Raw genomic sequence first — 27,957 nt, 5'->3', positions numbered from 1 at the left:
GAAACCCAGATTTTTGGTGTCCTAACAGACATTGTGGATTACAGCTCTTATCGCTACGCAGCTGGCCGGGTGGAGAAGAAGGAGAGAGAGAAACAAAACAAAAACTACACTGCATGTGAAGGAGGAAAAAGCCCGAGCAGGATTCAGCAAACGGAGAAGGCGGCCTCGGTGTCGTCAGCAACAGTATCCTGCCCTTTCTCTGACAGCAAAATACGCGTTATGGACACATAATTTCTACGGGGCTGCACCACGGACAGTTTTTGGAGCAGGCCGGGGACGTTAAAGGGTGTGAATGTGGGTGACATTGCTGCCAAATCCGCATGTCAAAGGAGGGATCTAGACTAGTTTAGTTTATTTATTTATTTTTCTTTCTACATACACCCTCTCCACCTCCACTTCGTCTTCTTCTTCTTCTTCTTCTTCAACCACCACCACCTCCTCCTCCTCCTCCTCCTCCTCCTCCCCTGGACCCCCTTTTTTCTTTTTTCTTGCGGGAAGATGGGTTGTTTGAGCAACAGTAAGACCGAAGACCAGAGAAATGAGGAGAAGGCACAAAGAGAAGCAAACAAAAAGATAGAGAAGCAGCTCCAAAAAGACAAACAGATATACAGAGCAACACACAGACTACTACTTTTAGGTGAGTTTTTTTATTTATTTATTTTTTATTTTATTTACAATTTTTGTTTTCTATGCTGGCTGCTTTACAGGCATGTCCTCAGTCTGCACAGTTGAGGCTCTGCTTCCTCCCTGCATAACCTTCTGGGATGTTGTTTTGGGAAACATTGTCAACAGTGTGACTTTGCCATTGCATAAGGCTAAAAATGCAGCACTGTGCTGGGTTTTCAGCATATTGCTGTCAAATTGACAGTCCACCACTAACAACAGCACAACACGCTGAAGGCAGAGTCCATAGGTTGGTTTGAGAGTATACAGTGATGTAGGGGTAAATATATAAAGAGGGTAAACTACTGTCAGTGGTCATCACAGGATAAACAACCACTCACATCAATCGAAACTGATTTTTATTGTGATTTAAAGTCTTTTTTAACAGAACATGGCCATTTGCAGCAGTAGAAGTTTGGGGCTACATAGCATGCTAACACAGTATTCATTTTAGTCTTGATCATGCATGTAGGCCTGAAAAGTTGGCTTGACTAACACTAGTTTGACATTACATGCACATTTGTGGATGTGAGGCCCAAACAGTGTCTGAAGATGATGTGAATGTAAGAAAAAAAAAAACACACTGAAACCTACTCAATGGAGAAACGAGCATGTGTGAGACTCAACATGTGGTTGTGTGTGTCAGTGAAGTGAAGGTGGGCTGGGTCTCCGCATTACATAAGAGACAAATAAGAGCGTCTAACTTTCCCTGCCGTGCTCTCCTCTGTACCCTCCTCGTATGTCCATTCGCTGGCTTACCACTTCTAGGAAGCTGTGGTGTTCTTTGTAAAAATCATAATATCTGATTACAGAAATGCCAGTGAGGGTGTGTATTGTACGACACGCCTGTATTTATGTTGGGGAGGAAGTTGTGGTGACTTTAGGAAAGCAGAAGGACAGGACCCACATGAAAACCAAAACAAAGATGTCTGCTGTAAAGTTAGCTGCCTTTCCATTATATGATTTATTAGTTTGACTTTATCGCAGACCTGTTGACCTGCAGGCTGTTATTTGCGATTCTGCATTTTTTGGAGGATATGTTTAAACAGTGAACAAAGCCAAATGAAGCATGAAAGGGTCACTCTCATTTCAAACCAAGTGCAGCTGGAAAAAGGTATGCTAAGCTTTGTGCTTGTTTTCTATCCATGTTAGGAAAAGATTGTGTCTGAAGTTGTACAATCCATATTATTACTATAAAGAATCCTGCGAAGCTGGTGAATGTTACAACCAGGAACCAAAACGTTCAACATTTGTGATGTCAATCTTTGTGTTAAGTGCAGGTCACACACAAATGTTGCAATGGCCATCTGTTTGCAAAACTCTTAGCAGGCTGGAGATGTTGATCACTGGATTATGTCACTCAGTAAACCTGTAACCTGCAGCAAGACAGCACTGATCACTGAATTAACTAGATCACCTAATTCATGTGTGAATGGGTCTGTGAACCATGTTAGCACAGTGTGTTTCACTTTGAACGCTGACACCTACGAGACAAAGTGTGGGCCGTATTGAGCGGTAGAAGTTTTTTAAAGTTGATAAAGTAACATTTTTACAGACTTGACCCTCTACAGTGAAGATATGATGAACTTCAGGAAGCATTATTTTAACCAAAATGTATTTACTATTTATCAGTGTAACATTTCTGAAATTAACTAAAACAAATAAACAACCTAAACTTATGCTTCTGCACCATGCATGAGGATACTTGGTGGATCCTATAAACCTCCCAGACTTCCTATTGCATTAATCCAACAAATGACACACAAATCCAGGTATAGCAAAAAAAAAAATGACAAGACAATAATCTTAAAAGGATTTAATGACCATGGGTTTGGCAAAAAAACAAAGCACAATTTGTAAGAGCAATTTATTTATCTTTATTTTTAACTAATATGACCCAAGATTCATTCAAACTTTTTATTAGCTGCAAAAATGCATGTTACAGAAATCCACGGACGAAGGGAACTTGTTGCCAAATCATTGCTCGTATTTGAATGAGTGTGCAATACTAATGCAAAATCACCACAATATTTTCAAATCGAAGGCGTGATGGGGTGTGCACAAAGTTCTGCAAATGTACTTCTACAGGTATTTAGCTGCAGTAAATGTAAAACTGACAAACCGCATTGTATCCTACCTCAGAGATCGTTGTAGTTTACATCTGTGTATGCATTACATTAGCCACTTTTGTCCGTGTATTTCATTGTCTCGGGTTCGGATTGTATAGATTTACAAATTTGTCATTCAGCCTCTGCCGTAGGTCCCTCGGAGCAGACTAGATCTACCAGCAGCCATGCTAGCTGTTTACATGATAACACTTGAGATTTCTGATATCTGTTTCATATTGTCTCTCCCCAAACTACTTTCATTGACTCGTCGATCATAGTATCATCCCCAACTTACTCTTCTCCTGACCGCTGAATCTTGTCCGATCAGAGTTGCACACACTTTTGACATTTTTGGTTCCTTACAAAAGTCTCCCAGCATGAGTTCATTAATGTACTTTTACAACATAAGCATTTAATTTATGTTATTTTGGAGATATGACTGAGATAGAGTTAATATTTCCTGTTGTATGTGCCACTGATGGCCAGGATCTTCAAAATTTGTGCATCAGTGTTTAATGCTGACTTAACAGACTGATTCAACAACTTTGCATGAATAAAAAAAGTATTTAGAAGGGAGAATGTATAATCTAGCCCAGTAATTAATAAATAGGACTAAGAATCTGGTGAAACCTTTAGTGCCAATTTGTTGTACTTACCAGTTGTCAATGCTTTGTACTATGGATACAGTTGTACTAGTTCTCAAAAAGATTCAGGTTCAATACCACACTTGACTGGGTGTATTTTTTCCAAAAATACTTGTGTACTAGAAACCAAAATAGTTTCTCCAACACCCCAAAATCACCACTACATGTCCATGACTATTTAATGTAGTTGTTTTGAAAGATGTTATAGCATTTCTGCTTCATCAGACAATGTGGAGTGGGAAGAGACGGGGAGATGGGAGAGAAAGAGGAGAGGAGACATTGTGACATGAGGTCATCAGTCAGATTTGAGAGCATGATGTTACGAGTTCATGGTATGTGCTGTAGCTTGCTGAGCCACCAAAATGCCCAAGTACCAGACTCTTCTGTGGCCTGTCTGATAATGTGCCTGGCCACCACAAGGAGGTGTCATTGGTGGGAAACGCTGGCTACAACATTCTAAGGTCCCAAACTTATGCAAACTGTCAGTCAGACCACTTTACGTGAGGACTGTCATTAGATGGGATCTCCAACATAGCCAAGTATAAAGTCTCACCCATGTCTTCTCATTAAAGATATTATTCGATAGAACTGTCAGTACAAACATTTATCACTACTACCAAAATTACTAAAAGCTCATGAAGGGCTTCAGCTCACCTCTGAGGAACTTTAACCACAGCATGTCCCTCCGAACACGTCCACTTAGTCACACACTGAAGCTGAAATGTTTTTACAGGTTCAGGTAGACACAACCAACACAGTCTGGAAATGAGACACCCGGGCGTATGTGTATTATGTGCGATAGTTTAGACAAACTGCTTTGAAAATAGGAAACATTTCTAATTTTACTTTTAATTTCTTGTTTTACTTAACAGGGACACTACATTAATACATAAATCAGCCTCATCCCTGGAGCTGTTAAAGGCCATTTTCCATCTGTTTACCCTGGACAGATGTTAGATAATTGAAGAATTGTATAAAAGAATTGTACAAAGCTTCACCTTCTGACTTTTAATGACTTCACATGGTTCACATGGTGTGCACAAAGTGTTTGGATCTCTTGCTTAAGGCATGAAATTAAGTTAATACAGGGAAAGTTGTTATTTTGTGATCTTAAAGATTATATAGTGTTAATTCCTGATCTTCATTTCATTTGTAAAGATAAAGTAAAGAAGAGGAGACAGCTGAATGAGGGTCTGAGACGGGAAAGGCGTCGCTCTGTGTGAAAGAGCTGAGACTTTGAAATGTTGAACTTGAAGCCGTTCACTCCTCATGCAGTTGTACAGAGTACAGGTGTGGCTTTACAGAGCAACATATGTGAGTTTCATTTTGACAGCAGATGCACACAGGCCATCCAGGGGCCTGCAGCGTACAGATGACTGGACAGCAACACAAAATGCAACCAGTCTCTCATGTCTTTTAGCAGCATCAGTTAAATCATTCGTGCAGCTTTACTGCTTGTTGACAGCAAAATACCACAGACGAGCACAGAGATCACATTTTCCTCACAGGACATAAAGGCATATGATGAGACTCTGAAGTAGTTGTTTATTAGAGGGAAGTTGTTGCGTCAGTGGAGGGATGGGACTCAAAAATGTGAAGAGGGCAGCATTTGGTAAAGTGTGAGGTTAAAAAGGCAGGGCCCTGAAATGGATGACAGGCAGTATATTCTAGACTAAAGTGAATTTGGCGAGGTGTCAGACTGCGGTTAAATACAGCTTAACACCTAGAAATGTGCACCAGCTCTGTGCATTTAGAGGAGTTTGTTTTAATGGTTTGAGTTTCAAATATAAACTTAAACTAGTATAACTAGTACAACAAACAAAAATACACATCGCGTCAAATACAGGCGCATCATGTCTTGTCCACAATTGTTTATTGGAGGTGATCACCATGGCAGTGGGAACATTATTAAAAGTTTGAATGACCCATTATAACAGCCAAATAGAAGGCTTTGTTTGGAGTGTGTTGCCTGTTTTGTTTTTTTTTTTTAACTTAATGCTATAACACCTACGTTTGAAAGTAAATGTGGAAAAGAGCTTTTTATGGAAAAGTCTAAAGGCAGTTATGTTTAAGTCTAAAAATGTAATATTGTGATTGTGATCGCAGTATCCAGTGGAATTACCCAGTTTATTATTTCGGCCATGACCATGCAGCACTGTCCTTGCCTCTACTCCCAGTTTTCCCAAATAAAGTCATAGTCATGGCTGAAATTTGCTGTTGAAACAGTTAAAGAAGTTCCACACTAAAATACTTTTAGTCGGGTAGATTTTACCCAAAAACAGGAAAAAGAGCTACTGTACAGATACTGTGAAGTTGCATTTCAGACAAATGTGTAAGGTCTATATCCCAACACTGTGTGTGTGTGTGTGTCTTGTGGTCTTGTTTCACATGTCAACAGATCCGTAATATCTCTCTCTCTCTCTCTCTCTCTCTCTCTCTCAGGAGCTGGAGAGTCAGGAAAGAGCACGATAGTCAAGCAGATGAGGATCCTTCATGTCAACGGCTTCAATGCAGAGTAAGTATGATATGAGGAAATAAGCATATATCCAAAGTCGGTTTAGGCAGCGTGTGCTGAGAGCACCAGACGACACTGACAGTACTGCCATTCTGGTTCTGCACCCTGTCCTCTGAATCTTCACGTCCTCTCAGACCCTTACAGACACCAACATTTTGTGATCCTCATCATTTCATGGACTCTGGAATTGGCATTATTACTTCAGTGAAGCTGCCCCGAAAAGTCTAACGTGGTTAACCGGGGCAGATTCCATGATGCCTCATTTCAAAGCAACACATGATAAACAACTTTCTCTGTAAGACTTGTGTCCTTAACAACATATCCAAGCTGATAACAAACACAGGGATGCTTTTGTCTTCCTTCTATTATTTTCATCTTGTTGCGGCTCTTTCATTGGTCAGCTTCACGTGTCGTGTCTTCACCAGTGGCCGATGTCCACTTGAATGCAAATAACTGGGTAATATGTTGTTAGCTATAGCTGCTTTTTGGATCAAACAGTGCTGGTCAGCCAAAGTAATACGAATTTAGTCTAAAATAATTTGGCTAAGTATTCTCCCACCAGAGAAAGACCTGTGTGTTTTCATGTATCCAGTGCTTTTATTTTGAAAGGATATGTGGTAGTCTGGTCTGACTGCTTTACAAAAACGGAAGTTCAACCTTCTGCAAAAGAATCTCAAGCCTGGAGCTTTGAAGTTATATATGTATAATAGGTCAACATTGGCAAGTAGAGATGACACCTGATCATTCTGAACCAAAGGGACTAGTGAGCTAACGTGCCTGCTGCTAGCTGGCTAGCAGCTCCATATCAAGTGAATATAGATGCTAACTAACGAAGTCAATGCTGTCTAACCTCATTAAGGACAATATTGAATACTGAATTATAATATATAAATATTTGTATAGTTTTCAAACATTTAGCTCCATGGTGTCAGGAATTATATCTCCCTGTTAGCTTTGTTGAAGGCATGCAAAGCCTTATGGGAACTGTAGTTGTAAATGCTAAAGATTGTTTATGTATCTTTTTTTAAAATAACAATGTTTAGTAATGTTTAGTAGATGACCATTCAGTTCAGTGAAGAACTGAGAGTCATGTCGCAAAGTTTCCGAAAAATCAGCCTAACAAAGCTTTACAAATACGTTGTGTCACAGAGTTGTGCCCATGTCAGTAGAAGACACACAGCATCTGCCCTGTATTCTCTAAGGTAAACGTTCTTCTGCTTTTGCGGGTGTAAATTTTATCGATTTGTCGATTTGGTTTTGGCATTCTTTCATTTTCAGTTCCTTAATTTAGTATCTAGACACACAAGTTTCTTTTTCTTGCTTTTTGGTTTGTGGATCACATCCTTGACTTGTGCTTGTTTCGATAAGCAAAATGGAAACTTTCATCTGTTTGTGTGTGTGTTTTCTGTGTGTCGGTGACTTGGAATGTATTGGTCTGGTGGTTGTGATAGGGATGGAAGCATCTTTGCAAGGTTCGACTAGAAAATCAGCACCTAAGGCGGACAAGAGCGTATGACCCAGCGTGTGACTCCACAACACTAAAGTGTGTGTGTGTGTGTGTGTGTGTGAGTGTGTGTGCTAATATACTGTATGTGTGTGGTTTAAAGGAGGGGGGGGCACAAATCTGTGACATTGCTTGGGTCCTGTTTACTAAGCCATACATGGCTCCCTTCCTCCTGGTTTCTTTATGTATAGCAGTACTGGAGTCCTCCCATACAGGTTGCTCCATGTGTTTGACTGCTTTATTTTAAATGTGCAGTCAGATGTCGTCTTTTAAGTATCTAATCAGTGAACCAAAACAACGGTCTTGCAGGCCAGTTGCTTGTGGGTCTCCACATGACAAGCATAGTAATGTGTTTTAATAAGCCTGGTTCCTGAGGCAGGACATAAATTTACTGATTTGGGGCTGAAAGGGTTCAATAACGCCTGTGATGAAAGAGTTTGGGTGAATGGATTGAGTGTTGTGGTAACCTAAAGGTCAGAGTAATTGGCTTGTGACCGGAAGACTGCTGGTTCCAATTGCTGGCCTGATTTGGAAAAGAAATGAATGAGTGACTCAGATCTCTTTTTTTTTTCTTCTCAACTATGACTGAGCTACCCTTGGGCAAGGCATGGAACCGCCAGCCTCATCACTGGAGCCGTTAAGTGGCCAACAGCTAACTGCAGATGTGTGGGACAGTTGTTAATTTGTCATCTGACTGTTAATTCTCTCTATTTATTCAACTTAACATATCGCTAGATGTCGTCACTGTAACGTTGTTGTGTCATGTTTTCTTGTCTTCTTCCCCTAACCACACACAGGCATGCAGTCGTACTCCCAACATGAACAGCGCGCGCACACACACACACACACCACCATGTGATTTTTAATGACTATCAGGTTGAAAATGTAAACAAGGCCTTCTCAATCTCCCTCCTAACCCAATAAACTCTGTCTTACCCCTCTTTTCTCTCTCTTTCTCTGGAGTTTCTTGGTGCACAGTGACCTCACAGGTTTCTCAGGCTCTGTTACCATTTGTCAATGAGTTTCACACAAATTGTATGCAAGTTGGCGTGTGTTATTCAGCCCAATACATACCAGAATTTTAGTGGGAATGTAAGAACACATGATTTAATTCAAGCCTCTCTGAGCAGGAATTATGAACCAAACACGTCAAAAATTGTGGATTTTGTTTGAAGCTTTCCTTACTTGTCAAAGGGACAGTTTCTAATAATTTTTTTTAACTTTTTTTTTAAGTTCATAATATTGATGCTTCTGCAAGAGACCAAGTGTTTGGCCAACATATGCTTTTAATAGCATTGCAAAAGCATGGTGACTAGGCCCCAGAAAGTGTCCGCTCCTGCGTATGTATTTTGTATAAGAGCTTGTGTGTAGTTTGAGTTGTAGCGTGGTGTGAGAGAACACCCTCTCAGTATTGACCTGTTCGTGTTCAGTTGGATGTAAATTTAAGATCCTATGTGCTTCCTGTGATATTCACCTGTGTCTTAGCTGAAGTTAGCGCCTCTTGCTATTGAGCAAATATGCATTTTGACACACAGTTTCTACTGTTTTTGACTGCAGGTGGTGACATATCTGTATGTCCAAACTGGTATTGCAATTACTGTCCGTGTGTGTGTATATATGAGGCATAAATTAGCATGTGTAGAAGTAGTGGGTGCGTTTGTGAGTTAAAAACCACTTCTGTTATGGTGCTTGACTTCTAAAAATGTGATGCATCATGCAGCCCTGACCTGGACTGTTACACTAATAGATTATATAATAGGTTTTACATATTGGGTGACATTGTGAAGGATTTGTCTTGCTTTTGTTTTTGGTAACCAAATGAGTTGAACTCTAAAATGTAAATTGCACTGGTCTAAAGAAACCGATGAACCTTTGCATCGATTTGGTCTAGTGCAGCAGCGTTCCCAGTTCAAAAGTAAAACTGGTACAGACCGAAGAGGTCCATCTCACCCTTTGTCACTGACAAAGAACTATTGTAAACACAATGCGTTGTTGTCCTGGCAGGCTCAAGGTGAAAGATAGGCTAACTGGCTCTCTGGTTTCCGTTATTAGAAACATTTCTGTCACAGAGAGTCCAGCCGTCTTATACAAACAGCTATCCTTCACAGCAGACAGACATAATTCCTCTACCGTGCGTGCCTATGAAGGTCTGTTTACCCTGTCGAGATCAAAAATAAACTTAGTTTAGCACACCGTAGTGCACCATGTCACGGTAACATGGAACACTCTCCCTGTACTTCAGTAAAACTTCACTAATGATGATAATAATGATAATAATTCCTAACAAAATCATATTTTGTGCTCAAAAAAGGGCTGTACCATATATGATAGCTAGTTTTCTGTGATGAATGTCAAAGTGCTCAGTTTTAGTTTCAGTTGTGCCTCCTATTTTTGACCAACAATTAGATGCTGAGTGGAAGTTACAGACATTTCATGTAATTCATTACAATTACACACATTTGGACCATTTTACATTTGGACGTAATCGTATGTCAAATTATTTTATATTTCAATGTGTTTTTATTATCAAATACATTTTAATGTCTAATGTTTGTATTATAATTATTGTAGTTGTCTGTCCAGTCATGATATAAAAGTACCATTGCATTGCTTTCTTTCTTTGTATTTCTTATTCTTTTCGTTATGTTACTGCCATACAGCAATGATAATCCCTAGCATGATTGTCACTGAACCTGTTTGTCTGTTTCAGAGAGAAGAAGCAGAAAATTCAGGACATCAAGAATAATATTAAAGAAGCTATTGAGGTGAGTGTCTCTCATCATTGTTGTTTATAGTAGAGGAAATCACCAAAACTGCTTTAGATCTTCTCTCTCTCTCTCTCTCTTTTTCACACTTTAAACATTTTGTTTTTGTGACAGACCATAGTAACAGCTATGAGCACCCTGACTCCGCCGGTGCAGCTGGCATGCCCACAGAACCGGTACCGGATCGAATACATTCTCAACCTTGTCAACCAGAAGGACTTTGAGTTTCCATCTGTGAGTAGTGCAGTACCAGACACCTCCCACACCCACACCCTTTTCATTTCAAACCTCCAAACACGAGGCTAGATGTCTATTGGTTTAATAAGCTGTCTGATCACCATCACACTCGCCTCGTTTGACTGGTGTAACGCTGTGGTCGATATAATAGATTTACAACAGGTGCAGGTATCCTCAGCTGTGTGTTCGTGTCAGTGGATGATAGCAGGTAATAGTCCCAACATCCCAGGTGATAATCCCTTGACACGGGTAGCAAACGCTGAGGTTTACTAATGACCTGATGGGTAATGCCTGTGTTGGTTCAGTATTCTCAGTGGGACATTCCCATTAACTAATTGTCCAAGCCAAGAGACTAAACCTGGAAGTGTGGGAGTCTCACTGTTCGTCAGCCTGTGGGCCAGGCTTAATTTACTTCTCAGTCCATTTTTCAGCGATTGGAATTCATTTAGTTTGGTTTTAATTCAAAAGTCATTGAATTTGTGAACACCCAGTTCAGCCTATCTTAGTCTGATAAATGCACTTGCACATTGATCTTTTATTTTCACTTATGTATTTGTTATATTTACTTCTTTTTAACATAATATGCCTTTTGATGTTTGATGCTGTTGGACAGCTATGGATTGGCCACTGTTATTAATTCTTGTGTATGCCGTTCTAACATATTTGTCGTATTCATATTTTTGGACTGGATTTTGTGTGTGTCGGTGAATTGTTTGTGAAATTTGAATTTGTCTGTGTAACACTTTGTTGTGGGAAACTTGACAAGTGGCAGCTGAGCAGTGTTACGTTCATAACTTTTTTTTTAAAGAACAGTTAAATCTGTGCTTGAACTACATGTCCACATGATGCCCATTTTAATTTTAGATTTGTTTTGTAATCTGATGTTCACACTGCTGATAGGAAATCGACTTTCATATCACTACAAACGAATGGAAGCAATGACCTCACATATGAAATCTCACATATTCAAAAGTCAGACAAAAAAAACTCCAGATGCTGTACTCAGTAGTAAATGAACTCAAACACATGAAAACACTAGACTGGTCCTTTTAATGCTTTGGGGCACAGAGTTCATGTTAATAGCATCCATGTGTTATGGGAAGACGAGTGTTTTGACTTGCCTGCTAATTAATGCATTCATTGGCGTAATGACCCAATTAGCACAACTGCTTGTGTTTAATGTATGATGGTGATTATGGAGGAACATTAGGCAGCTAAAGCGCCTCTTGTTTCTTTCCATACAGTTAAAGATGACGACCTTCAGCAATCAGGGTCAGCTGTCCTACCAACGAGCACACGTGCACACACACACACACACACACACACACACACACACACACACACACACACACACACACACACACACACACACACACACACAGCCCTGCTGAAGTGTCCTTGAGCAAGACACTTGTTTCTTACCAGGTAAAGAGGACCAGGAAGCATTACAACAGCAGTGTTCATACAAAGTCTTGAAAGTTTGGAAATAGCTTAATTGTAACAGTTATGTTTTCAAGGTTTGCTTGAATTCGAATTTACATCTTGAAAAATGCTTGATTTTCAACAGAATCAGGTGTTTCATCCATACAATCACTCATGTGAACCAAAAAATCTTTTAATATTTGAAATCCTATCGTCATATTTGTTGTTTCCTGGCGTCTCACACCAGATGATAATCCTTATCATAACATGCAATTAAAATGAATATGAAAAGCTGGTAAAATAAAGATTTTGAATCTCTAAACTGTATTTTTCCCACAATTTAGATTTTTTCTTTTTTTTTTTAATTTTTGGTTTAGGTACATTGAAAATACTTGAATTTTCCCCTTAAAATGCTATAAAAACCCTGCATCAAGAAAGGAAGAGTGAGATGTTTTTGTTTTATTGTTTTCTTGAAGCACATGACTGATAATAAAAGAGCTCTCTGTTTGTAAACACATGATGAGTTTAGTCTCATGGAGATCTGCATGATGAAAGGATTTTTATTACATGTCAGGGATGATGAGGCTGACAAGATTCCCTCCGCCAAGAGGTCGTAGACGTTGAAATTAATTACACTTTTTCCATTTTTAGTGGTTATTTGAAGCAACTGAGGCTGACAAGGATGTAGAACTGCAGCGATAAGTTGAATCAGTTGGTTAATCAACACAAAATGAACTACTTAAGTGATACTTGTTTTTGTTTTTTTAAATATGTATTTATTCATTTTGGAGGCACAGTGAAATACAGTCCCACTGTCAATCCCACCTGTGGTCCTATGTTAAATTTCTACCAATGCAATTAAGAGAAAAAAAGAAAAATACATGTATATATTCATGTACAAAAATATTAAATAACCATAATTTCCTTCTTAACATATTAGTCAACTTAATCATAATGTAAAACGGTAACAGAGAGGAAAATTAGACTTATACAACCAACCATACACAGTTTTATTATAATGGAGTGGATTATATACAGAGGTTATCTTTTAGGTTGCCTTCACCTTCATTTTCACTTCCAAATAACTCTTGGATTTTGTTAACTACAGAAGTAAATAAGAGCCAGGTTGAGAAAAAAACCCTTTTTCAGAAAAGCACATGTATGTTGAAGTCGAGTGGCTATCTTCACCAGAAACATTAATTTATTTATTCATATGGTGGCACAAAGCTTATTCAGAGTGGTTTTTAGGATGTGAGCGGACAGCAAACCAAGGTCTTACTCAACAACAACATTAAGACACATCAGCCGTTTTTCAGGAATCAAATCCATGGGTTTTCCTATGCTGGACGCTCTCTTTAACCACTGAATTACCCTGCTGCTCCAGGAATTCCACTCACGCTGAGCTGTTGGGAAGCAATTATTTGTTTGCAGTTGGTGTTTGGCTTTACTTGTTTGGTTGGTTAACTTGTTTATGACGAGCACAGCATAGTTTCCAAGTTATGAAACGGGATGGCGAAAGTGTATTCTGCCTTTCATAGGGATCTGCATGAGAGGTGGAGGGACAGCGTTGATACCAGTTGTGTGTGCACACATCCTCACTTCCAGTCAGGACTGTGACATAGTAAATTTATCCGGTTGTATAATTAAAAGTGTGTGTTTGTTTGTGTGTAACAGGTGTCAGTGTTTTGCCACTTTGGAAAAAGGAAGTAGTCTGTGTTTGATCTGAATTACGACAGTTCACGGATAGATCAACCACAGAGTTCCTGCTAATTCACTTAAACAGCCCCACAAATGCAAAACACACTGCTGGGTCATTCAAGCTCAGCCACATCTGATCTGTATCTGCGCTTTTTACATCAACATATCAGGAACTAATGATTATTAACACTTAACTAGGCTACTGATCTACAATCAAAAACAAAGAAAAGCAGCAAATCCTCGTGTTTGAGAAACTAGCAAATGTTTTGCAACTTTGTTTGATAAATGGCCCAAATGTTAAATCATCTATATGGAAACACTCGATTTATTCATGGATTAATCGACTAATCTTTTCATTATTAATTCATTGAGTTCAGGTTTAATACACACAATGAGCAATAAACATGCTTATTGCTGTCCATTGATGCTAACTCATTGCCATGGAGGAGGTTTTGACTTGTAGTTGTGAGGTTGTTGAGTAAGGTAATATGTGCTGTATTATTGAAAAGCCAAGGTCTCAACTCAAAGTTTGTGGATTGATAAAGTTAATCTAAGTGAAATTACATTGCATAAATGCTCCAAACTTATGGCCCAAAGAACTCCTTCTGTTATCCAGGACTTGGTATCAAACTCTTTTAACCCTTTTATTTCTGACACATATGTTGTCATATGTGGCACATAGTGTGCACATACTGTGTCGTTGTAAGTTACCAGCTTGTGTACAGTTTCAGGAACTTTCCGACATCCTTGTTGTTGAGCCAGTACAAAGAATGCATGGAGAAGTGGTTAATTCATGCTGAGTCCCAGCATGAGAGTGAGTCCGTCTATAGAGTCTGGATATAGCGAGGTGTCTCTCTTTCCCTCCACCACTATTTACCTTTACAGACATGTACACAGGCATCGCCCAGGCACAGCGTACACTGCATGTGGTGTCAACAAAAACGCTGAGCGCCCGTGCCCTCAGACACACAACCCTGTCCTCTCTTCACTCTTTTGTCGTATCTTTTGTCATATTTGGTGTAAGATGCACAGTAAATAATGCAGAAAGTCTCCTGCTTGCAGAACATTTTCCATCTTTAATTCAGCAGATGAACTGTTGGTTGACACTTTTTAATCAAGCAAAGGACACAGAATTTTGTACTCAGAAAGTGTGTAATCAAACATTTCCATTAGATTCGACTAAATAAATTACTCCAGTTATCCTAATGAGCAGAGGTGAGGATAGTCTTTTTCTGTCATTCAAGCATCTCTGTTCCCTCATTTCTCCGCAGGAGTTTTACGAGCATGCAAAGACACTGTGGCAGGACGAGGGGGTCCGGGCGTGCTACGAGAGATCCAACGAGTACCAGCTAATTGACTGCGCTCAATAGTAAGTAACCATCTGCCGGCCCAGATTCGTGGTGACATTATCTCTAATAAGCTAATAATGTGGCATACCAGGTTATCAGCAGCACCAGTACAATATACTGTCATACAACACAACAGCTTTGCAAAGTACTAGTGTATTTGTGAAGCTTGTAACATTTAGTTTTTATTGGCACTGTGTGCGATAGGTGTTCAACTTTTCTTCATTTAGTAATTTGCTGATCATTTTATCAAGTTATTAATGTATTGTTTTGTCTACACTTGAGTTGGTTTGTTTTGATTCATTCTGCCAGATTACACAGTCACATGGGCTTAAGCAGTGTTTCTTTTGTAACAAGAGGCCTCCTCTCTTTCCTCTCCTCACCTGTCCCTCTCTGATTCCTCCTGCTCTCTTCCATCACTGTTCAAACCACTTTTCCTCTCTGTCTATCAAGGTACACCAACAGTTACATGAATTAATATAGTTATTTTTCAGTGACGGAGATAACTGTTATTTAACAAGCTAGGTTAGCGCACCCTCAGCCTAACTGCACCTGTGTAGCCTGTGGTTGTGAGTCTCTTTCGGTGTGTGAGAGAAGCACCAGCACGTTGCTGCAGCCATAAGGTGTGGACGTAAGCTCAGGTTGCAGTACAATAGTTACTGAGAGGCTTATGGTGTGTTTGCTGCCACAGAAGAGAAATAAAAGTCAGTGAAAAAACTTTTCAATGATTGTGACAAGTTAGTTACCAGCTTAAAAAGTTAATTAAAATAGCCTAAAGCCAGAAGTCCTTGATCTGTGAAAGTAACGTACAGTATAGAATCACTTAAATTTAGGCTACATAAGTTTATTTGTCTTGATATTATACACATATGCACATATGTAGATACTCTGGCTACCTAAATGCCTGTTTTGTTTACCCATCTCTTCTGCTTTTCCTTTACTTTGGAAAATACCAGAGTAAACTGATTTTTCTTCAAATTTTCTTAAATTAGAGCCATTGTGAACCAACTAGATTCTTTAATGCATGTATGAGGGGCAGGAATAAGTCTTCCCAGGTGAGTCACCAAGGTGTTGGATTAGATGATCATGGAGAATTAGTTTGCCATGGCGGCAAAAGGCTAAAATACTACTAGAGGAAACACTTGGGTTACGACATCCTGGTGGTTCTGTGGTGTTGGAGTATTTGCATTCCAGCACAAACACATACCACAGAGTATGCTCTATGTTTATATATTTTGTGATAGGATAATTCTTTAAATTACTCAAACTGCAGCCATCACACCCATCCTGACTCCAGGCTCTTTCACTTTATCTAACCTTGATGGACTTCATGTCACAGACTGGGTTTTCCATTCTTGAATATCGTCTGGCTATCACATGTCAGCATCCCTATGTGTCCTTACATCCATGAAATCCTGCATTTTAGGGTTTTTCCTGTGGTTAAAAAAGGACAACTGAGGACAGCAGGGTCTCCTCAGGGAAATAGGTCAGCATGGGTTTGGTGTCTGAGGTTTTCCCTCACATGTCAGCACCTGATTGTGACCGACTGGCTGTATGTCTCCACTGTACTTTTCCCAACTCCTAAAAATTCAGGTTTTCTTATTTCCTGGCACTACGACGTGCTGCAAAGCGATTGTATGACTTGATCATCAATTAATGTAGTTACAAGATAATAGTCTGAATAATCCCCTCAGCTGTGATGCTGATGTGATGCAGTACCTCAGGTCAGTTTCCCTGAAGCTTAATAAGCCTAATGTTATATTTTATAAAAATGTAGGAGTTTCCTCTGGCATTAGTGGAGGCTGTCATTAGTTCAGGCAAGGCGGTGTGCCCTCATTTAACAGTAGAAAACACCGCCTGAAACTCAGGACCAGATTTTACCATGTCTGTGTTATTGCTGTTTGTAAACAATAAAACAACTTAATGAAAAAGGAAAAATCATCCTACAGGTTGAATGGATGCTCAGACATGCCCGGTGTAAACTTTAGACAGCTTTACTGTAATGAGTCGTGTATCTGTCAAGATGTATTCTTAGAAGTACAAGTTCATGTACAGTGATAAAGATGCCGTAGAATTTGGCTCCTCGGAAACGTGTAGTGGCAGCTGTAGGACATCACCACAAGGTTTGAGCTCATCAGGTAACATTGGAGAAATTACTGGAGCCTTCATGTATACAAAACAGATGTTATTCCATCTATGCTGGCGTACAGTGAAAATTGATTCAGATCAGATAGTTCAGTCTAGAAGTTCTTTGTTTTATTTTTTTTCTTTAGGTATAAACTGAGAGATGGATGTTAAATCAATGGACACATAGCTCCAACATTAGCAGCATCTTTGCTTTTCCATCCAGTGTTTTGCACCAAATTAGTTTGCGTCAGTAGATATTTTTGGATGTTTTCGTCTGTGGACATTTGGAGAAATCTCCAAATCTCCTGCAGGGCCAAACATTTGTGAGTCTCAGACGGCTCTTATGTCTCTGTTATGTGCAACAGCCATTGAACTGTTTCTTAGTAGATGAACATGTTCTGCATCTCTTACTCAAATTATGTCAGAGTTTCAAAAATGTGCAGCTGACAGTATGTTGTGCCCTCTGATTATCCAAGCTCAGCACTGCCACCTGTCTTTAAGACTTTTGTTTTTTTACCTCTTCACCAAGCAGCTTTCCTCATTTATATCAGCCTTTTCATTCTCATATCTGAATGATACAGATGTATTTATGTAAGAATTCTCAGGGGCGTCTTCAGTTTGTTTTTAACACCTCAGAGTGGATTGCAGTTGTCTAGTTATCATCTCCTAAGCAAACGTAGATAAAAGCATAGAGAGGTGAAAAATAATAGTGAAATAGTTTTCATGTAACAGCAGCAGTTTGCAGTGTTTAGGAGCAAACATGGCTGAGGCTGAGTCATCCACAGATCAGAGGATGTTTAAAGGAGGAGAAGGGGTGATGTGTGAGGAGGATGCGTTCGCTGCTCAGCTGTAGACTACGAGCTTGTAGCCTGAACTGCTTTTTACTAGTAAAACTTTCGGTGAATATAACATGCTTTTTAAATTCGGCACTTAATGTCGGTTTGGTGTTTTAAAAATATACACAAGGAGAAATTAACCACCCTGTTTCTCCCTCAGGTGGTGGAGATGGTACAGTCCACTCTTTTGTTTCCTCCCTCTTCTCAGTCACACATCCAGCACGAAAACACGAGTTCATCCCGTTCCTGTTTTCTTGCGTTCATCTGTCATCCTTCACTCCATCTCCATTTGTCTGTCTGTCCCTCTGTCTGCCTGTCTTCTTTCTGGAGCTACTCCAGCCGCACTAGATTGGGAGCTGATAGACTATTAATAGCGCCTGTGGTTGGGTCTCCATGGAAACCGTGCTGGAGGCCAGGGCGCTGGGGAGCTATTTTTGAAATCTGCTCTGTAATGTCAGACAGACGCCACTACGCTCTCACTCTCCGTCTCTCTCTCTCTGCTTCTGTTTCTTCTCCTCTTTCACGTTCACTTTCACGTGCACTCCCATCCCTCATTTTCTCCATCTCTGCATGTGCACCATCACTCTCTCCTTCAGTTTCCTAGTTTTTCAGGAAAACACTGATTTGTGGCAAAGAAACCCTCTTGGCTGCTCTGACATGAGAGGCTCCTGTTACCTTGTTCTCCAGTAGTGCTGAGTGTGATTTAGTCACGTGTCTGTTTAGTGGATGTATATGATGTATGTTTAGTTTATTAGGATGCCAACTAACTAACTAATTAAACCAGCACAGGGCAGCTTAGCGAATTCATAGCTATGCACAGTAACTTTATGAACCAGATTAATCTTGCACACCCAGAGGATACTTTATTAAAATTATATTTACAACACTAAATTGCACATATCAAGATTATTTTAACCAGCCTGTGATGTTTTAGGATATTTAGAGGTGAAACAGGAAATAGAGCTAATGTTAGTGAGTTCATCTTTCTCTGGACATGAAGACAATTTGTATTTTGCTTCACAAACCTTAGTTAGTCTGTGACAGAGTTTAAAAAAGGGTCACTAAAGTTTTTGCTTGGTTGAGAACTTGATAAAGGTCATTTTTAGATGATAACACGTGAATGTCTCACTCACGTTCGGGGTTTCAAACTTTTATCTCTGCCGACCAACTGTGGACTGAGCCGATTGTGACTGCATCAAATCACACTATAGCACTCCACCATCTCTGTATTAAGATATATATGGATAGTTTTCTGATCAGATTATCAGAATGTTTGAGAGTGAATGTGTTTGTTTTGCACAGGAACTGTTTGTGTGAGCCAGTTTGATTTTGTAGAAATCATGAGGGTGACAAATGTTCACCCACATGTATATTATATTTAGTCTCTTCCAGGAGATTAGAGATCATGGCAGATGCGGCAGGTGGCCCACCTTCTCCCACTTGATAACTGCATATCAATAAAACCGTTTTGCCAGTAGAAAATATAGCACTGAATAACATCAATAAATGAATAACAAGCCCTGAAACTTGAAACAAGCAATATTTAGACATAAATGAAAAAATTGTCTGGGTTTTTTTGGACGCATTTATCCTCTGCTTTTTTTGTCGATCACTTCTAGGTGCGTTTATTTCCTTCTGGTACACGTGCTGATATATGGTGACGTCTTCGACTTAGCTATTGAATGAACTGGGAGGATGCCACTGCCTTGAAGGTCCCCTGCCAAGAAAAACACAATATCACTTATGAATAAGTCACATTGTCAGAAGTTTGTGTTAAAGGTCTTTCCGTGCCATGTGGAACCCACGAGGGAAAACAACTGCTCTAGTTCATGATATCTCGGCTGGGGTGTTTTATACGAGTGGAACTTTTACTCAAACACACATGATGCCTTTTACATGTTGGAACAGCAGGTTTCAAAGCAGGTTCACACTGTTCATTTAGTGTCTTGGTAGTGATTGTGGTGCCTGAACACATCTGTGCTTTAACAATGAAGCCACCATCTGATCAGTAACAACAGTTTTCTCTCTTGTTGTTCTCTTTTCTCTTCAGCTTTCTAGACAAGATCGACATTGTGAAACAGAGTGACTACACTCCGACAGATCAGGTAGGTGAATCTGTGCCACCACAAGGTTATTTACCACATTATCTACACTTCATTATACATGGATTTCTACTTTTCTCATGGAGGTTTTTCAAGGATGAAGTGTGTTTAATAAGTGTGACCTATATTAAACATTAATAAGCAGTCTATTAGTGTTTGGCATCCCTAATGACCCTAAATTTAAGTTTAATAGTGCACACCCATTTGAGAGTAAGAAGGAGCAGTGACAGAAGTCTTCTTCACACTCTTATTTATTTGCACTTTTAAAATCGGGCATAATTTTCCAAACAAAAGTGGACCATATATAGTTGTTTTACCCAGGTTGTCCTATGAAAGCCAAGAAATGGGGGCAGAAAATAAAAACATCTCGTGTCCCAGTTTCTCCAAGTTTTTCACCTGATCTAGAAAAAATAAGTCCAGAACACAGAGGCAGTTTGTAGAGTGTGCAGTGTCATCATTCAAAATCCTGTGTCTTTATGACCTTTTTGTAACAGTTTTCTGTTATTTTTAACCAGGATTTGCTGCGGTGCAGAGTACTGACTTCAGGAATCTTCGAGACAAGATTCCAAGTGGACAAAGTTAATTTCCAGTGAGTGAAAACATTAAAGAGAAAGGAAGTGAAATTACAGTGTATATTAAATTACTCATAGCCTCAGTATTTATCTCGTGCTATGACTCCGGATATAAACAGACAAACTTGGAGTCTAAGATGTACAGAGTCTCCACATGATGGCAGTATTTCACCTAATGTCTCTTGTTCGATTTACACAGTATGTTCGATGTTGGTGGTCAAAGAGACGAACGCCGGAAATGGATTCAGTGCTTTAACGGTAAGTTAGTTCTGCTTCCTCTCACGTCCCTCAGCTCACATCTTTTATCTCACTGCGTCCGATTTGATTCATCCCTGTATCTCCGCCCCTCTCTCGTCCTCAGACGTAACGGCCATCATCTTCGTGGTGGCCAGTAGCAGCTACAACATGGTGATCAGAGAGGACAATCAGACCAACCGTTTACAGGAGGCCCTCAACCTCTTCAAGAACATCTGGAACAACAGGTGAAGAGAGACTGCGTCTGTCTGTCGGAGTAAAGATGGCGGAAAATGGGCCTCTGTAAATGTGTGATTACATGGGTTCACAATGTTCCGCAATGACAAGGAACTCTGTCAGTAGTATTCAAAATAGGAAATCCTTCTCTGATTATTTATTCAGTTTTTGGCTTCTTGTAGCTGCGGTCAGATAATGTTGAAACTTTTTACGAGCTGGCTTGCTTTCTCTATGAATGATTGCATAACCAACTGTGGTGGTTCCCTGTAAACAAACACAGCGTAACACAAATGAAGGATAGACCACGTACTGTATTTACATCCTCCAGTATGTGAGATAATTGAAGTTGCAGAACGGCGGAAAAGCACAAAGATATTTGGCAGCATGTCTCACATCATAGCAGACATGGTGGCCACTGAGTTTAAAGCCTCTGTTAAGATGTAATTGTCCCAGTCGTGGACCAGTCATAGACTAGAACAAATACGTCACAGACCGCCATTTTAGAAGCCTCGAGTTTAGCATTTTGGCTGTAGCCATCTTAGTTCTGAAACCGGAAGAGAGATTTAGAGAGTTAGTTTTAGGCATGACCTGCCTCTGATTGGTTAGTCACAAGGTAGTCCCGCCTTAAAACACACCCCACTTTATCATCTGTTTTACTCTAAATGAGACCATAAATTACTAAATGAACATCATGCTGTGTTGAAGAAGACTTAAAACTAGCGAGGTAATAAATCAAGTGAGAAGTAGGGTCATTTTCTCATAGACTTCCATCCATAATTTCTTGTTGGAGCCAGTGGAGTTGCCCCCTGCTGGCCATGAGAAAGAATGCAGGTTTAAGGCACTGAAGCATTGGCTCCACTTATCAGGCCCACAAGTCAAACCCGCTTCTTTTATACAGTCTGCAGTTTTAGTATTGAGTCCACAACGTGAAAATTTACTCCGTTCGTTATGTTGCAGGTTTCAGTTGTAGAAATTTTCTGAACTGTTTAGAATTTTCAGGTTACTAGTTTTTTTGCAGTTTGGGACACTTGTTGGGATAATTAGTATTTCCACTTCATATGCCATTTGTTGCTAGAGCTGTCTCACCTACTTATTGTAGTAATCTGACCAACTCTAAGCAGTGATTCCTTCTTGTTTCTCTCTTCACACTCAGACACACAGTCTGATGGTTCATTGTGTGACGCTGATTCAAAGTGTTTTGTTCCCTTCAGGTGGCTGCGGACCATTTCTGTCATCTTGTTCCTAAATAAACAGGACCTGCTGGCAGAGAAGGTGCTGGCAGGAAAATCCAAAATCGAGGAATACTTTCCTGAATTTGCTCGCTACACCACACCTGATGATGGTGAGCAGTTTCATCAACTTACAGACACGTTTGACCTCATACGGCCATTTATTTACACAAGAGGATGTGAATGTAGTTCAGAAATCCACCATTAATTCTCAGGAACACTGTCCATATTAGTAGCTGTACAAATACAGCTGGTCTTTTTCAGCTTGTAAATATTATCTTTAGAAAGAGCGCCTTTATTTTAGGAAATAATCTAATCATTGTTTGTAAAGTAGGGTGACCAGACACCCCAAACTGCCTCAAAGAGTCCCAGCTGGAAACTGGCCTCTGAAAAATACCACGATGTCCCAGTTTTCCACCACCTGTGCCAAATATGTCCCAGTTTTTAAAAATCCCTTGCTTGTCACTGTAAAAGTTTTCTAAGCATGCAGGAACATCCCAGGACTTTCACAGGGATACACCAAGACATGCAGTGTTATTTCTGCTTTTAGTGTAAAGTCACTTTTTTCCTATCAAGCTCTTCATTACAACAGCTGTATAAATACATGCACAAACTCTCTGCTTGCTAATCCCTTTAGCATTCCTTGCTAAAAAGCTGCATGTAGTGTCTTTGACCACAAGAGGTCATCCTTGACGTACACCTGTGAGCTCGTCCTGTTCACACACTTGATCACAACGATGAAGAAAATTATTTTATCAACTGTAAACGTAATTACTCACATCATAATGTGTGACTCCTTACTCATAAATGCCAATAAAAGACCCTGGTCATTGTATGATCTGTTCATGTTTGAATCGTCCCCGCCTGAAAATATTAGTCATTAGTTGTTTGGTCTCATGTCCCTCTCTCCCCTCTTCCAGCAACACCAGAGCCTGGAGAAGACCCACGTGTTACAAGGGCAAAGTACTTCATCAGAGATGAATTCCTGGTAAGTACTTCTGTGCTTTATAATATGCAGAATTTAAAGGGTAAGTCTGTAAATAGTCTCTGTTGTTGTTTTTGTTAACAAATCCTGTGATAAGACCAGAGCCAACAATGAAAACTGATACCAATAACGAGTATTGTCTGATACAGTTTATTTTTCTGTCATACACATTGTTGTCCAAAAACTATTAAAACACACAGATGAGCCACTGACTGGGTGATGTGTTCCTTCAGTCCTTCCTTAATGCGTTTTAATCCACCGCTTTAAGAAGTTATTTGGCCTTTTTCTAAAAAAATAAAAGCATATATTTTTGTTAAGAGTGCTCTGATCAGGATTTTTGTGGCCGATCACTAGAAGCAGTATACACAGATACTGATCACTTAGTCTATTTGAAGCCTTCTATTTATTGTGTAGCATTATTTGTTTTGTTTATAAGAGATGAGCAAGTATCGTGACTGATACATGAACCGTTTTTTTTATTGGCAGGCACCATGTGCAACATATTAGGCACATAACTTCAACCATAAGATGAGATAAGACAGACTTTATTTATCCCACACTGGGGAAACAGCAACAGAGGAGACAGTGAAAGACAGTAAAAGAATTAGTGCAAAAACAAGAGGTATAACAAAATATAGAAATCAATGCAAATATAAAGATATGACAGAAAAAATAGTATAATTATATTAATTATAATATGATTGGAGCCTGTGTTTGGTTAGTGGGAGCGACTTAGAGAAAAGCAAATACAACTTTTGTGCAGCATAAAAGATTAGACCAATGGGAGAATGTGTAAGAAGAACTATTCTGTTCATAGATTTCACTCTTCACAGCTAGTCTGCTGGTCTACACTGACCACTTAATGACTAAGTATTATCAGACATCTTATCAAATATGGGTTCACAAGCTGAAGTGTATCAGTTTGAGGTCCTTGACACAAAATAGGTTGAGAACCACTGATTTAGGCCAAAGCCAGATATGCATGCAGTATGACTTTGGGGAGCCTGCTAGTGTTATCAGAAATATTGATTGTTCAAGACATATCGATGCTGAATTGAAACGTCCTCAGCACTCATTTGTCTGCTTTCTCGCTCGCTGTTTAATTTGCTCGCAGACACACACACACAGCAAAGAGAATAATGTGTGAATGAAGTTTTCTCACCTCTGATCGAGGACTGTAGCGATGGTATACAGGCGCTCAGATTCACTGTCACAGAATGGTGGTGTTTAATTATTTTTGGTTGTGTGCCCTCACGAGGGATTTCCTTGGAACACACCTCGCAAATTGCAAATGTATCTTTGTCAGACACCTGGTAGAAACACCTTACCGGTGAAACCATTTTAGCAGCATGTAGAGAAATTGTCTCGCATGATTACATCATCTGATCAGCCATTACAGAGGCCACAGATCAAACTATGTAGACCAAATATCGGCCAATTGACCGGAGTGCCTTCGTATTTATGACTTTACATTGGCTTTCCGTTAAAAACTAAAAATTGGAGAAACCTTTGCCAGAAAAAAACAGAACAGTTGATCAGCAACTGTTCTAGTTTATAAGATACATATAGTGAAATATTTTTTCACCTTTTCCTTTTTCCATCTCCAGAGGATCAGCACAGCAAGCGGGGACGGGAGGCACTACTGTTACCCGCACTTCACCTGCGCCGTCGACACGGAAAACATCCGCCGCGTCTTCAACGACTGTCGAGACATCATCCAGAGGATGCACCTGCGGCAGTACGAGCTGTTGTGATGGGAGAGGAAAGGTGTTCGGCCAAAAACACATCGGACTATGAAAAACCCTGAACCCTGAGTCTCTGAACTCCTCTCTTCCACTGAAGTGTGTGAGCTCTTGTGAAGAAACGGGGGCCAAAACACACACACACACACGCACGTACACACACACACACACGTACACACTCATAGTAAACACACCCTGAACTTCCCCTAATGCAAACTCCCACAATAGACAGAGCTATTTTAATGGAAGGGTTTGAGGGGCTATAACACGTAAACGGACTCTGATCTCCGCCTTCAGCCATACTCCCAGCTCTTCACCTCTTGACATCATATATCGTCCCCATACACGTTACCTTCGCCTCTCTAGAAACCCCTGAGTGGCCCAGTCTGGACTGTATTTGCTGCAGCGAGGAGGGTTTGAGCCGGGATGAAAACTTATGCCGGGATGAGAGCTACTAAAGAGAGAAAACAAACTGTTGAATTACTGCGAACAGAGAATAAACATGCCACAATAGATCAGCTGAACACTGTATCTAACAAAAACATAAGCACTGTGCTCAGGACTTGACTCAAACTGTGTACACCAATCCTTCCTATCTCTTACACACATCCATAAATCCAACCACAGGATCTGCTTGCACACACAAACGTATCACACCTGCTTTCTACTGGACCGCACAGCCGGGGTGGATCCGGAAAAACATACCAATCTACCGACAAGCCACGCTGAGTTGTCGGCTCCGCGCTTTGAGATTAAACAGACTGAGCGACTGGCTGCGCGGCCAAGCCCCGAGGAGCAGCGTTACCACGGACTAACCGGACCAGGGGGGTGTTGTGATCAGTCAGGCTGCGGGGACGGGCGTGGGGGGGTTCACAAAGGACAGGACAGGACAGAGCCGGCTACGATGTGTGACTCTGATGGAGTCTAGACATGTTTGACTGGGGAAAGGCGGCCACAGTCCCTCGGCCTCTCCACAGAACTGTTTTGCCACCTGACTTTGCCTTGTTGGTAGTGGAGCAAAACGTGAGGAGGATATATTGAGTTTAAAACAAAAAGAAACAACAAAAAAAAATGCCAACTTTTATGGAACTTAACTAACGGAGGGCAGAAAGCATCCTTCTACAGTACAGTTACCATATAAGTTAAAGAGAACTCTCATCTTGTCATGATTGACCCTGTTTTACTGTCTCCACAGCTGTTTTTGTCTGTGTAGACTTTTGTGCCATTGTGCCCTGTGCGCTCTCTTTCTTTATCTTTACTCTTTCTGTCTCTGTCATTCTCTCCTCTCTTCACCCCTCGTTCTCGCTCTCCTATGACGATTTCACTCACTCTCCACCGTCACTCCCCCTCCTCCTCCCCATCGCCACCGTCCCCATCTGCACTTTTACCTTCCTGGCAGTGCTCTTCTGTTTTTAAGAGAAAATAAAATACGATAATCCTGGAATATTAAAAAAAAAAAAAAAAAAAGAAAGAAAGAAGATGACGACAACAAACGGACACTAATTTTCGTTTTTACTCGTGGTCAAACAGCCTGCTCGCACCTCCCTCTGTCATCCCTCCATCTTTCCTCCTCCCTCCCAGACCTCCTGCTCCTTTGTACGTCTGTCTTTACTTTACTGCTGAACTATTATTCTTGTACAGACTGTAAAATGTATTATTTTGTACAACTTTATTGAAAAAAATAACTTTTAGAAGATCCCTGTGCCTTGATCACGACTGTACGTGTGTAATGAGCTAAAGTGGGTGTCATACTTGCGCTGTATAGCTTGGCCAATCCCCCCCTAACTCCCCGCCTCCCTCGCCACTTCCTTCTCTCTCTCTCTCTTTCTTTATCCCTCTCTCTGTCTCTTGCTCTCTCTCTCTCTCTCTCTCTCCTCGGTCCTCTCTCACTCTCTCTCTCTCTCTCCTCGGGGACAGAGGACAACCATTCGTAGCTTTTGTAGTTTTATTTCTCTCCCCTATCCTCCCATTCTCTTTATGATTTAAATGTCTATTTTTGGATCCATATACCCCAAAAAGATAAATATATGAAATGTATATGGGTTTTAAAAAAAGTATTTTATTAGAATCAAATGAACCTTGACAAATTGTACACTTGATAGTGTGCGTATTGCTATAACTTAAATCCTTTCAACTGAAGTTGTGTTCAGGTTTCTTTTGTTTTCTTACGTTGACATCTGCAAAGGACATTTTGAAGGGTTAAGATGAGATGACAGATGCAAAACATTGCTTGTTTCTACATATCTTATTCTTTTGCTAAAAAAGGCCAAAAAATGACAAAAAAGAAAGTAATTTCAGTTTATTTTCTGATGAGGGGGGAGGAGGGTCTCTCCTTCCCAGCCTTGCACAGCAGAGGCGGCCTGTACAGTATTAGCATCTCTCTCATTTCAGTGCCCTAGTCTTCATTTAATGTGTACATCAAATATGGGTCTCTACTTTCTGAACAGAAGCTCTAAGAAATAAAGGTTTTTTTGGTGCAGACACCAACAGGTCTGTCATTACACATATACAAGCACTCACAGGCAACACATCTTTGTCACATGAGCTGCATTTTTGCAGATCTTATCCCAAAATTTTCATCAGCCAGAGCGGCGGTTGTAAATCCACACCAGAGGAAGTGGAGTTTCCTGTTCGTTTACCAGTCGTTTCCTCTTCAGATACGCAGTCTGTATTTACTGGGAAGACCATGACGAGTGTGAAGTTTCTAACACAGTGCCCGCTGGTTTTGAAGCTCAACAATGTGGAAATTCAGGTTGAATGTGAAATAACAAACTCACCTCACCACCCGTAGAAGTGTAACTGATGTGCCTTTGTCCTACAGTTAGTCCCTAAAGGTAGAAACATACTAAATATTTATATTATTTGTTTTCTGGGAAATTCATAAGTGTGTTTTCATGTTCTGGCTGTGTTGCCATAACTGCAGCGAGACATGAATGAGTCATTCTACCCAAATTCGGCAATAATTGACTCAGCCCCTGTAGTTTGTGTTAA

General features: G+C 40.2%; 1 protein-coding gene across 1 annotated transcript; it reads left to right on the top strand.

Moving 5' to 3' along the window:
• Positions 1-273: 273 nt before the first annotated feature.
• gnas (GNAS complex locus) lies at positions 274-27,442 on the top strand. The gene is made up of 12 exons (XM_070839025.1): positions 274-637; positions 5,858-5,930; positions 10,145-10,199; positions 10,314-10,433; positions 14,828-14,925; positions 19,916-19,970; positions 20,483-20,556; positions 20,739-20,797; positions 20,901-21,021; positions 22,222-22,352; positions 23,160-23,227; positions 24,832-27,442. Exons 1-12 carry the CDS (start codon positions 499-501, stop codon positions 24,976-24,978), a joined length of 1,140 nt encoding a protein of 379 aa, XP_070695126.1. The 5' UTR covers positions 274-498; the 3' UTR covers positions 24,979-27,442.
• The last annotated feature ends 515 nt before the right edge of the window (positions 27,443-27,957 follow it).

The sequence above is a fragment of the Pempheris klunzingeri genome, chromosome 11 (assembly GCF_042242105.1).
Source record: "Pempheris klunzingeri isolate RE-2024b chromosome 11, fPemKlu1.hap1, whole genome shotgun sequence".
In the NCBI taxonomy this organism is placed as follows: domain Eukaryota; kingdom Metazoa; phylum Chordata; class Actinopteri; order Acropomatiformes; family Pempheridae; genus Pempheris; species Pempheris klunzingeri.
This window is presented reverse-complemented; position numbering and strand designations above follow the sequence as displayed.

Bases quoted from the DNA above. Each gene is read 5' to 3' on its own strand.
- gnas (XM_070839025.1), top strand. From the start codon at position 499: ATGGGTTGTTTGAGCAACAGTAAGACCGAAGACCAGAGAAATGAGGAG. The intron at 5,931-10,144 runs GTAAGTATGATA...TGTCTGTTTCAG, and splicing joins GTCAACGGCTTCAATGCAGA to AGAGAAGAAGCAGAAAATTC. The intron at 20,798-20,900 runs GTAAGTTAGTTC...TCTCGTCCTCAG, and splicing joins ATGGATTCAGTGCTTTAACG to ACGTAACGGCCATCATCTTC.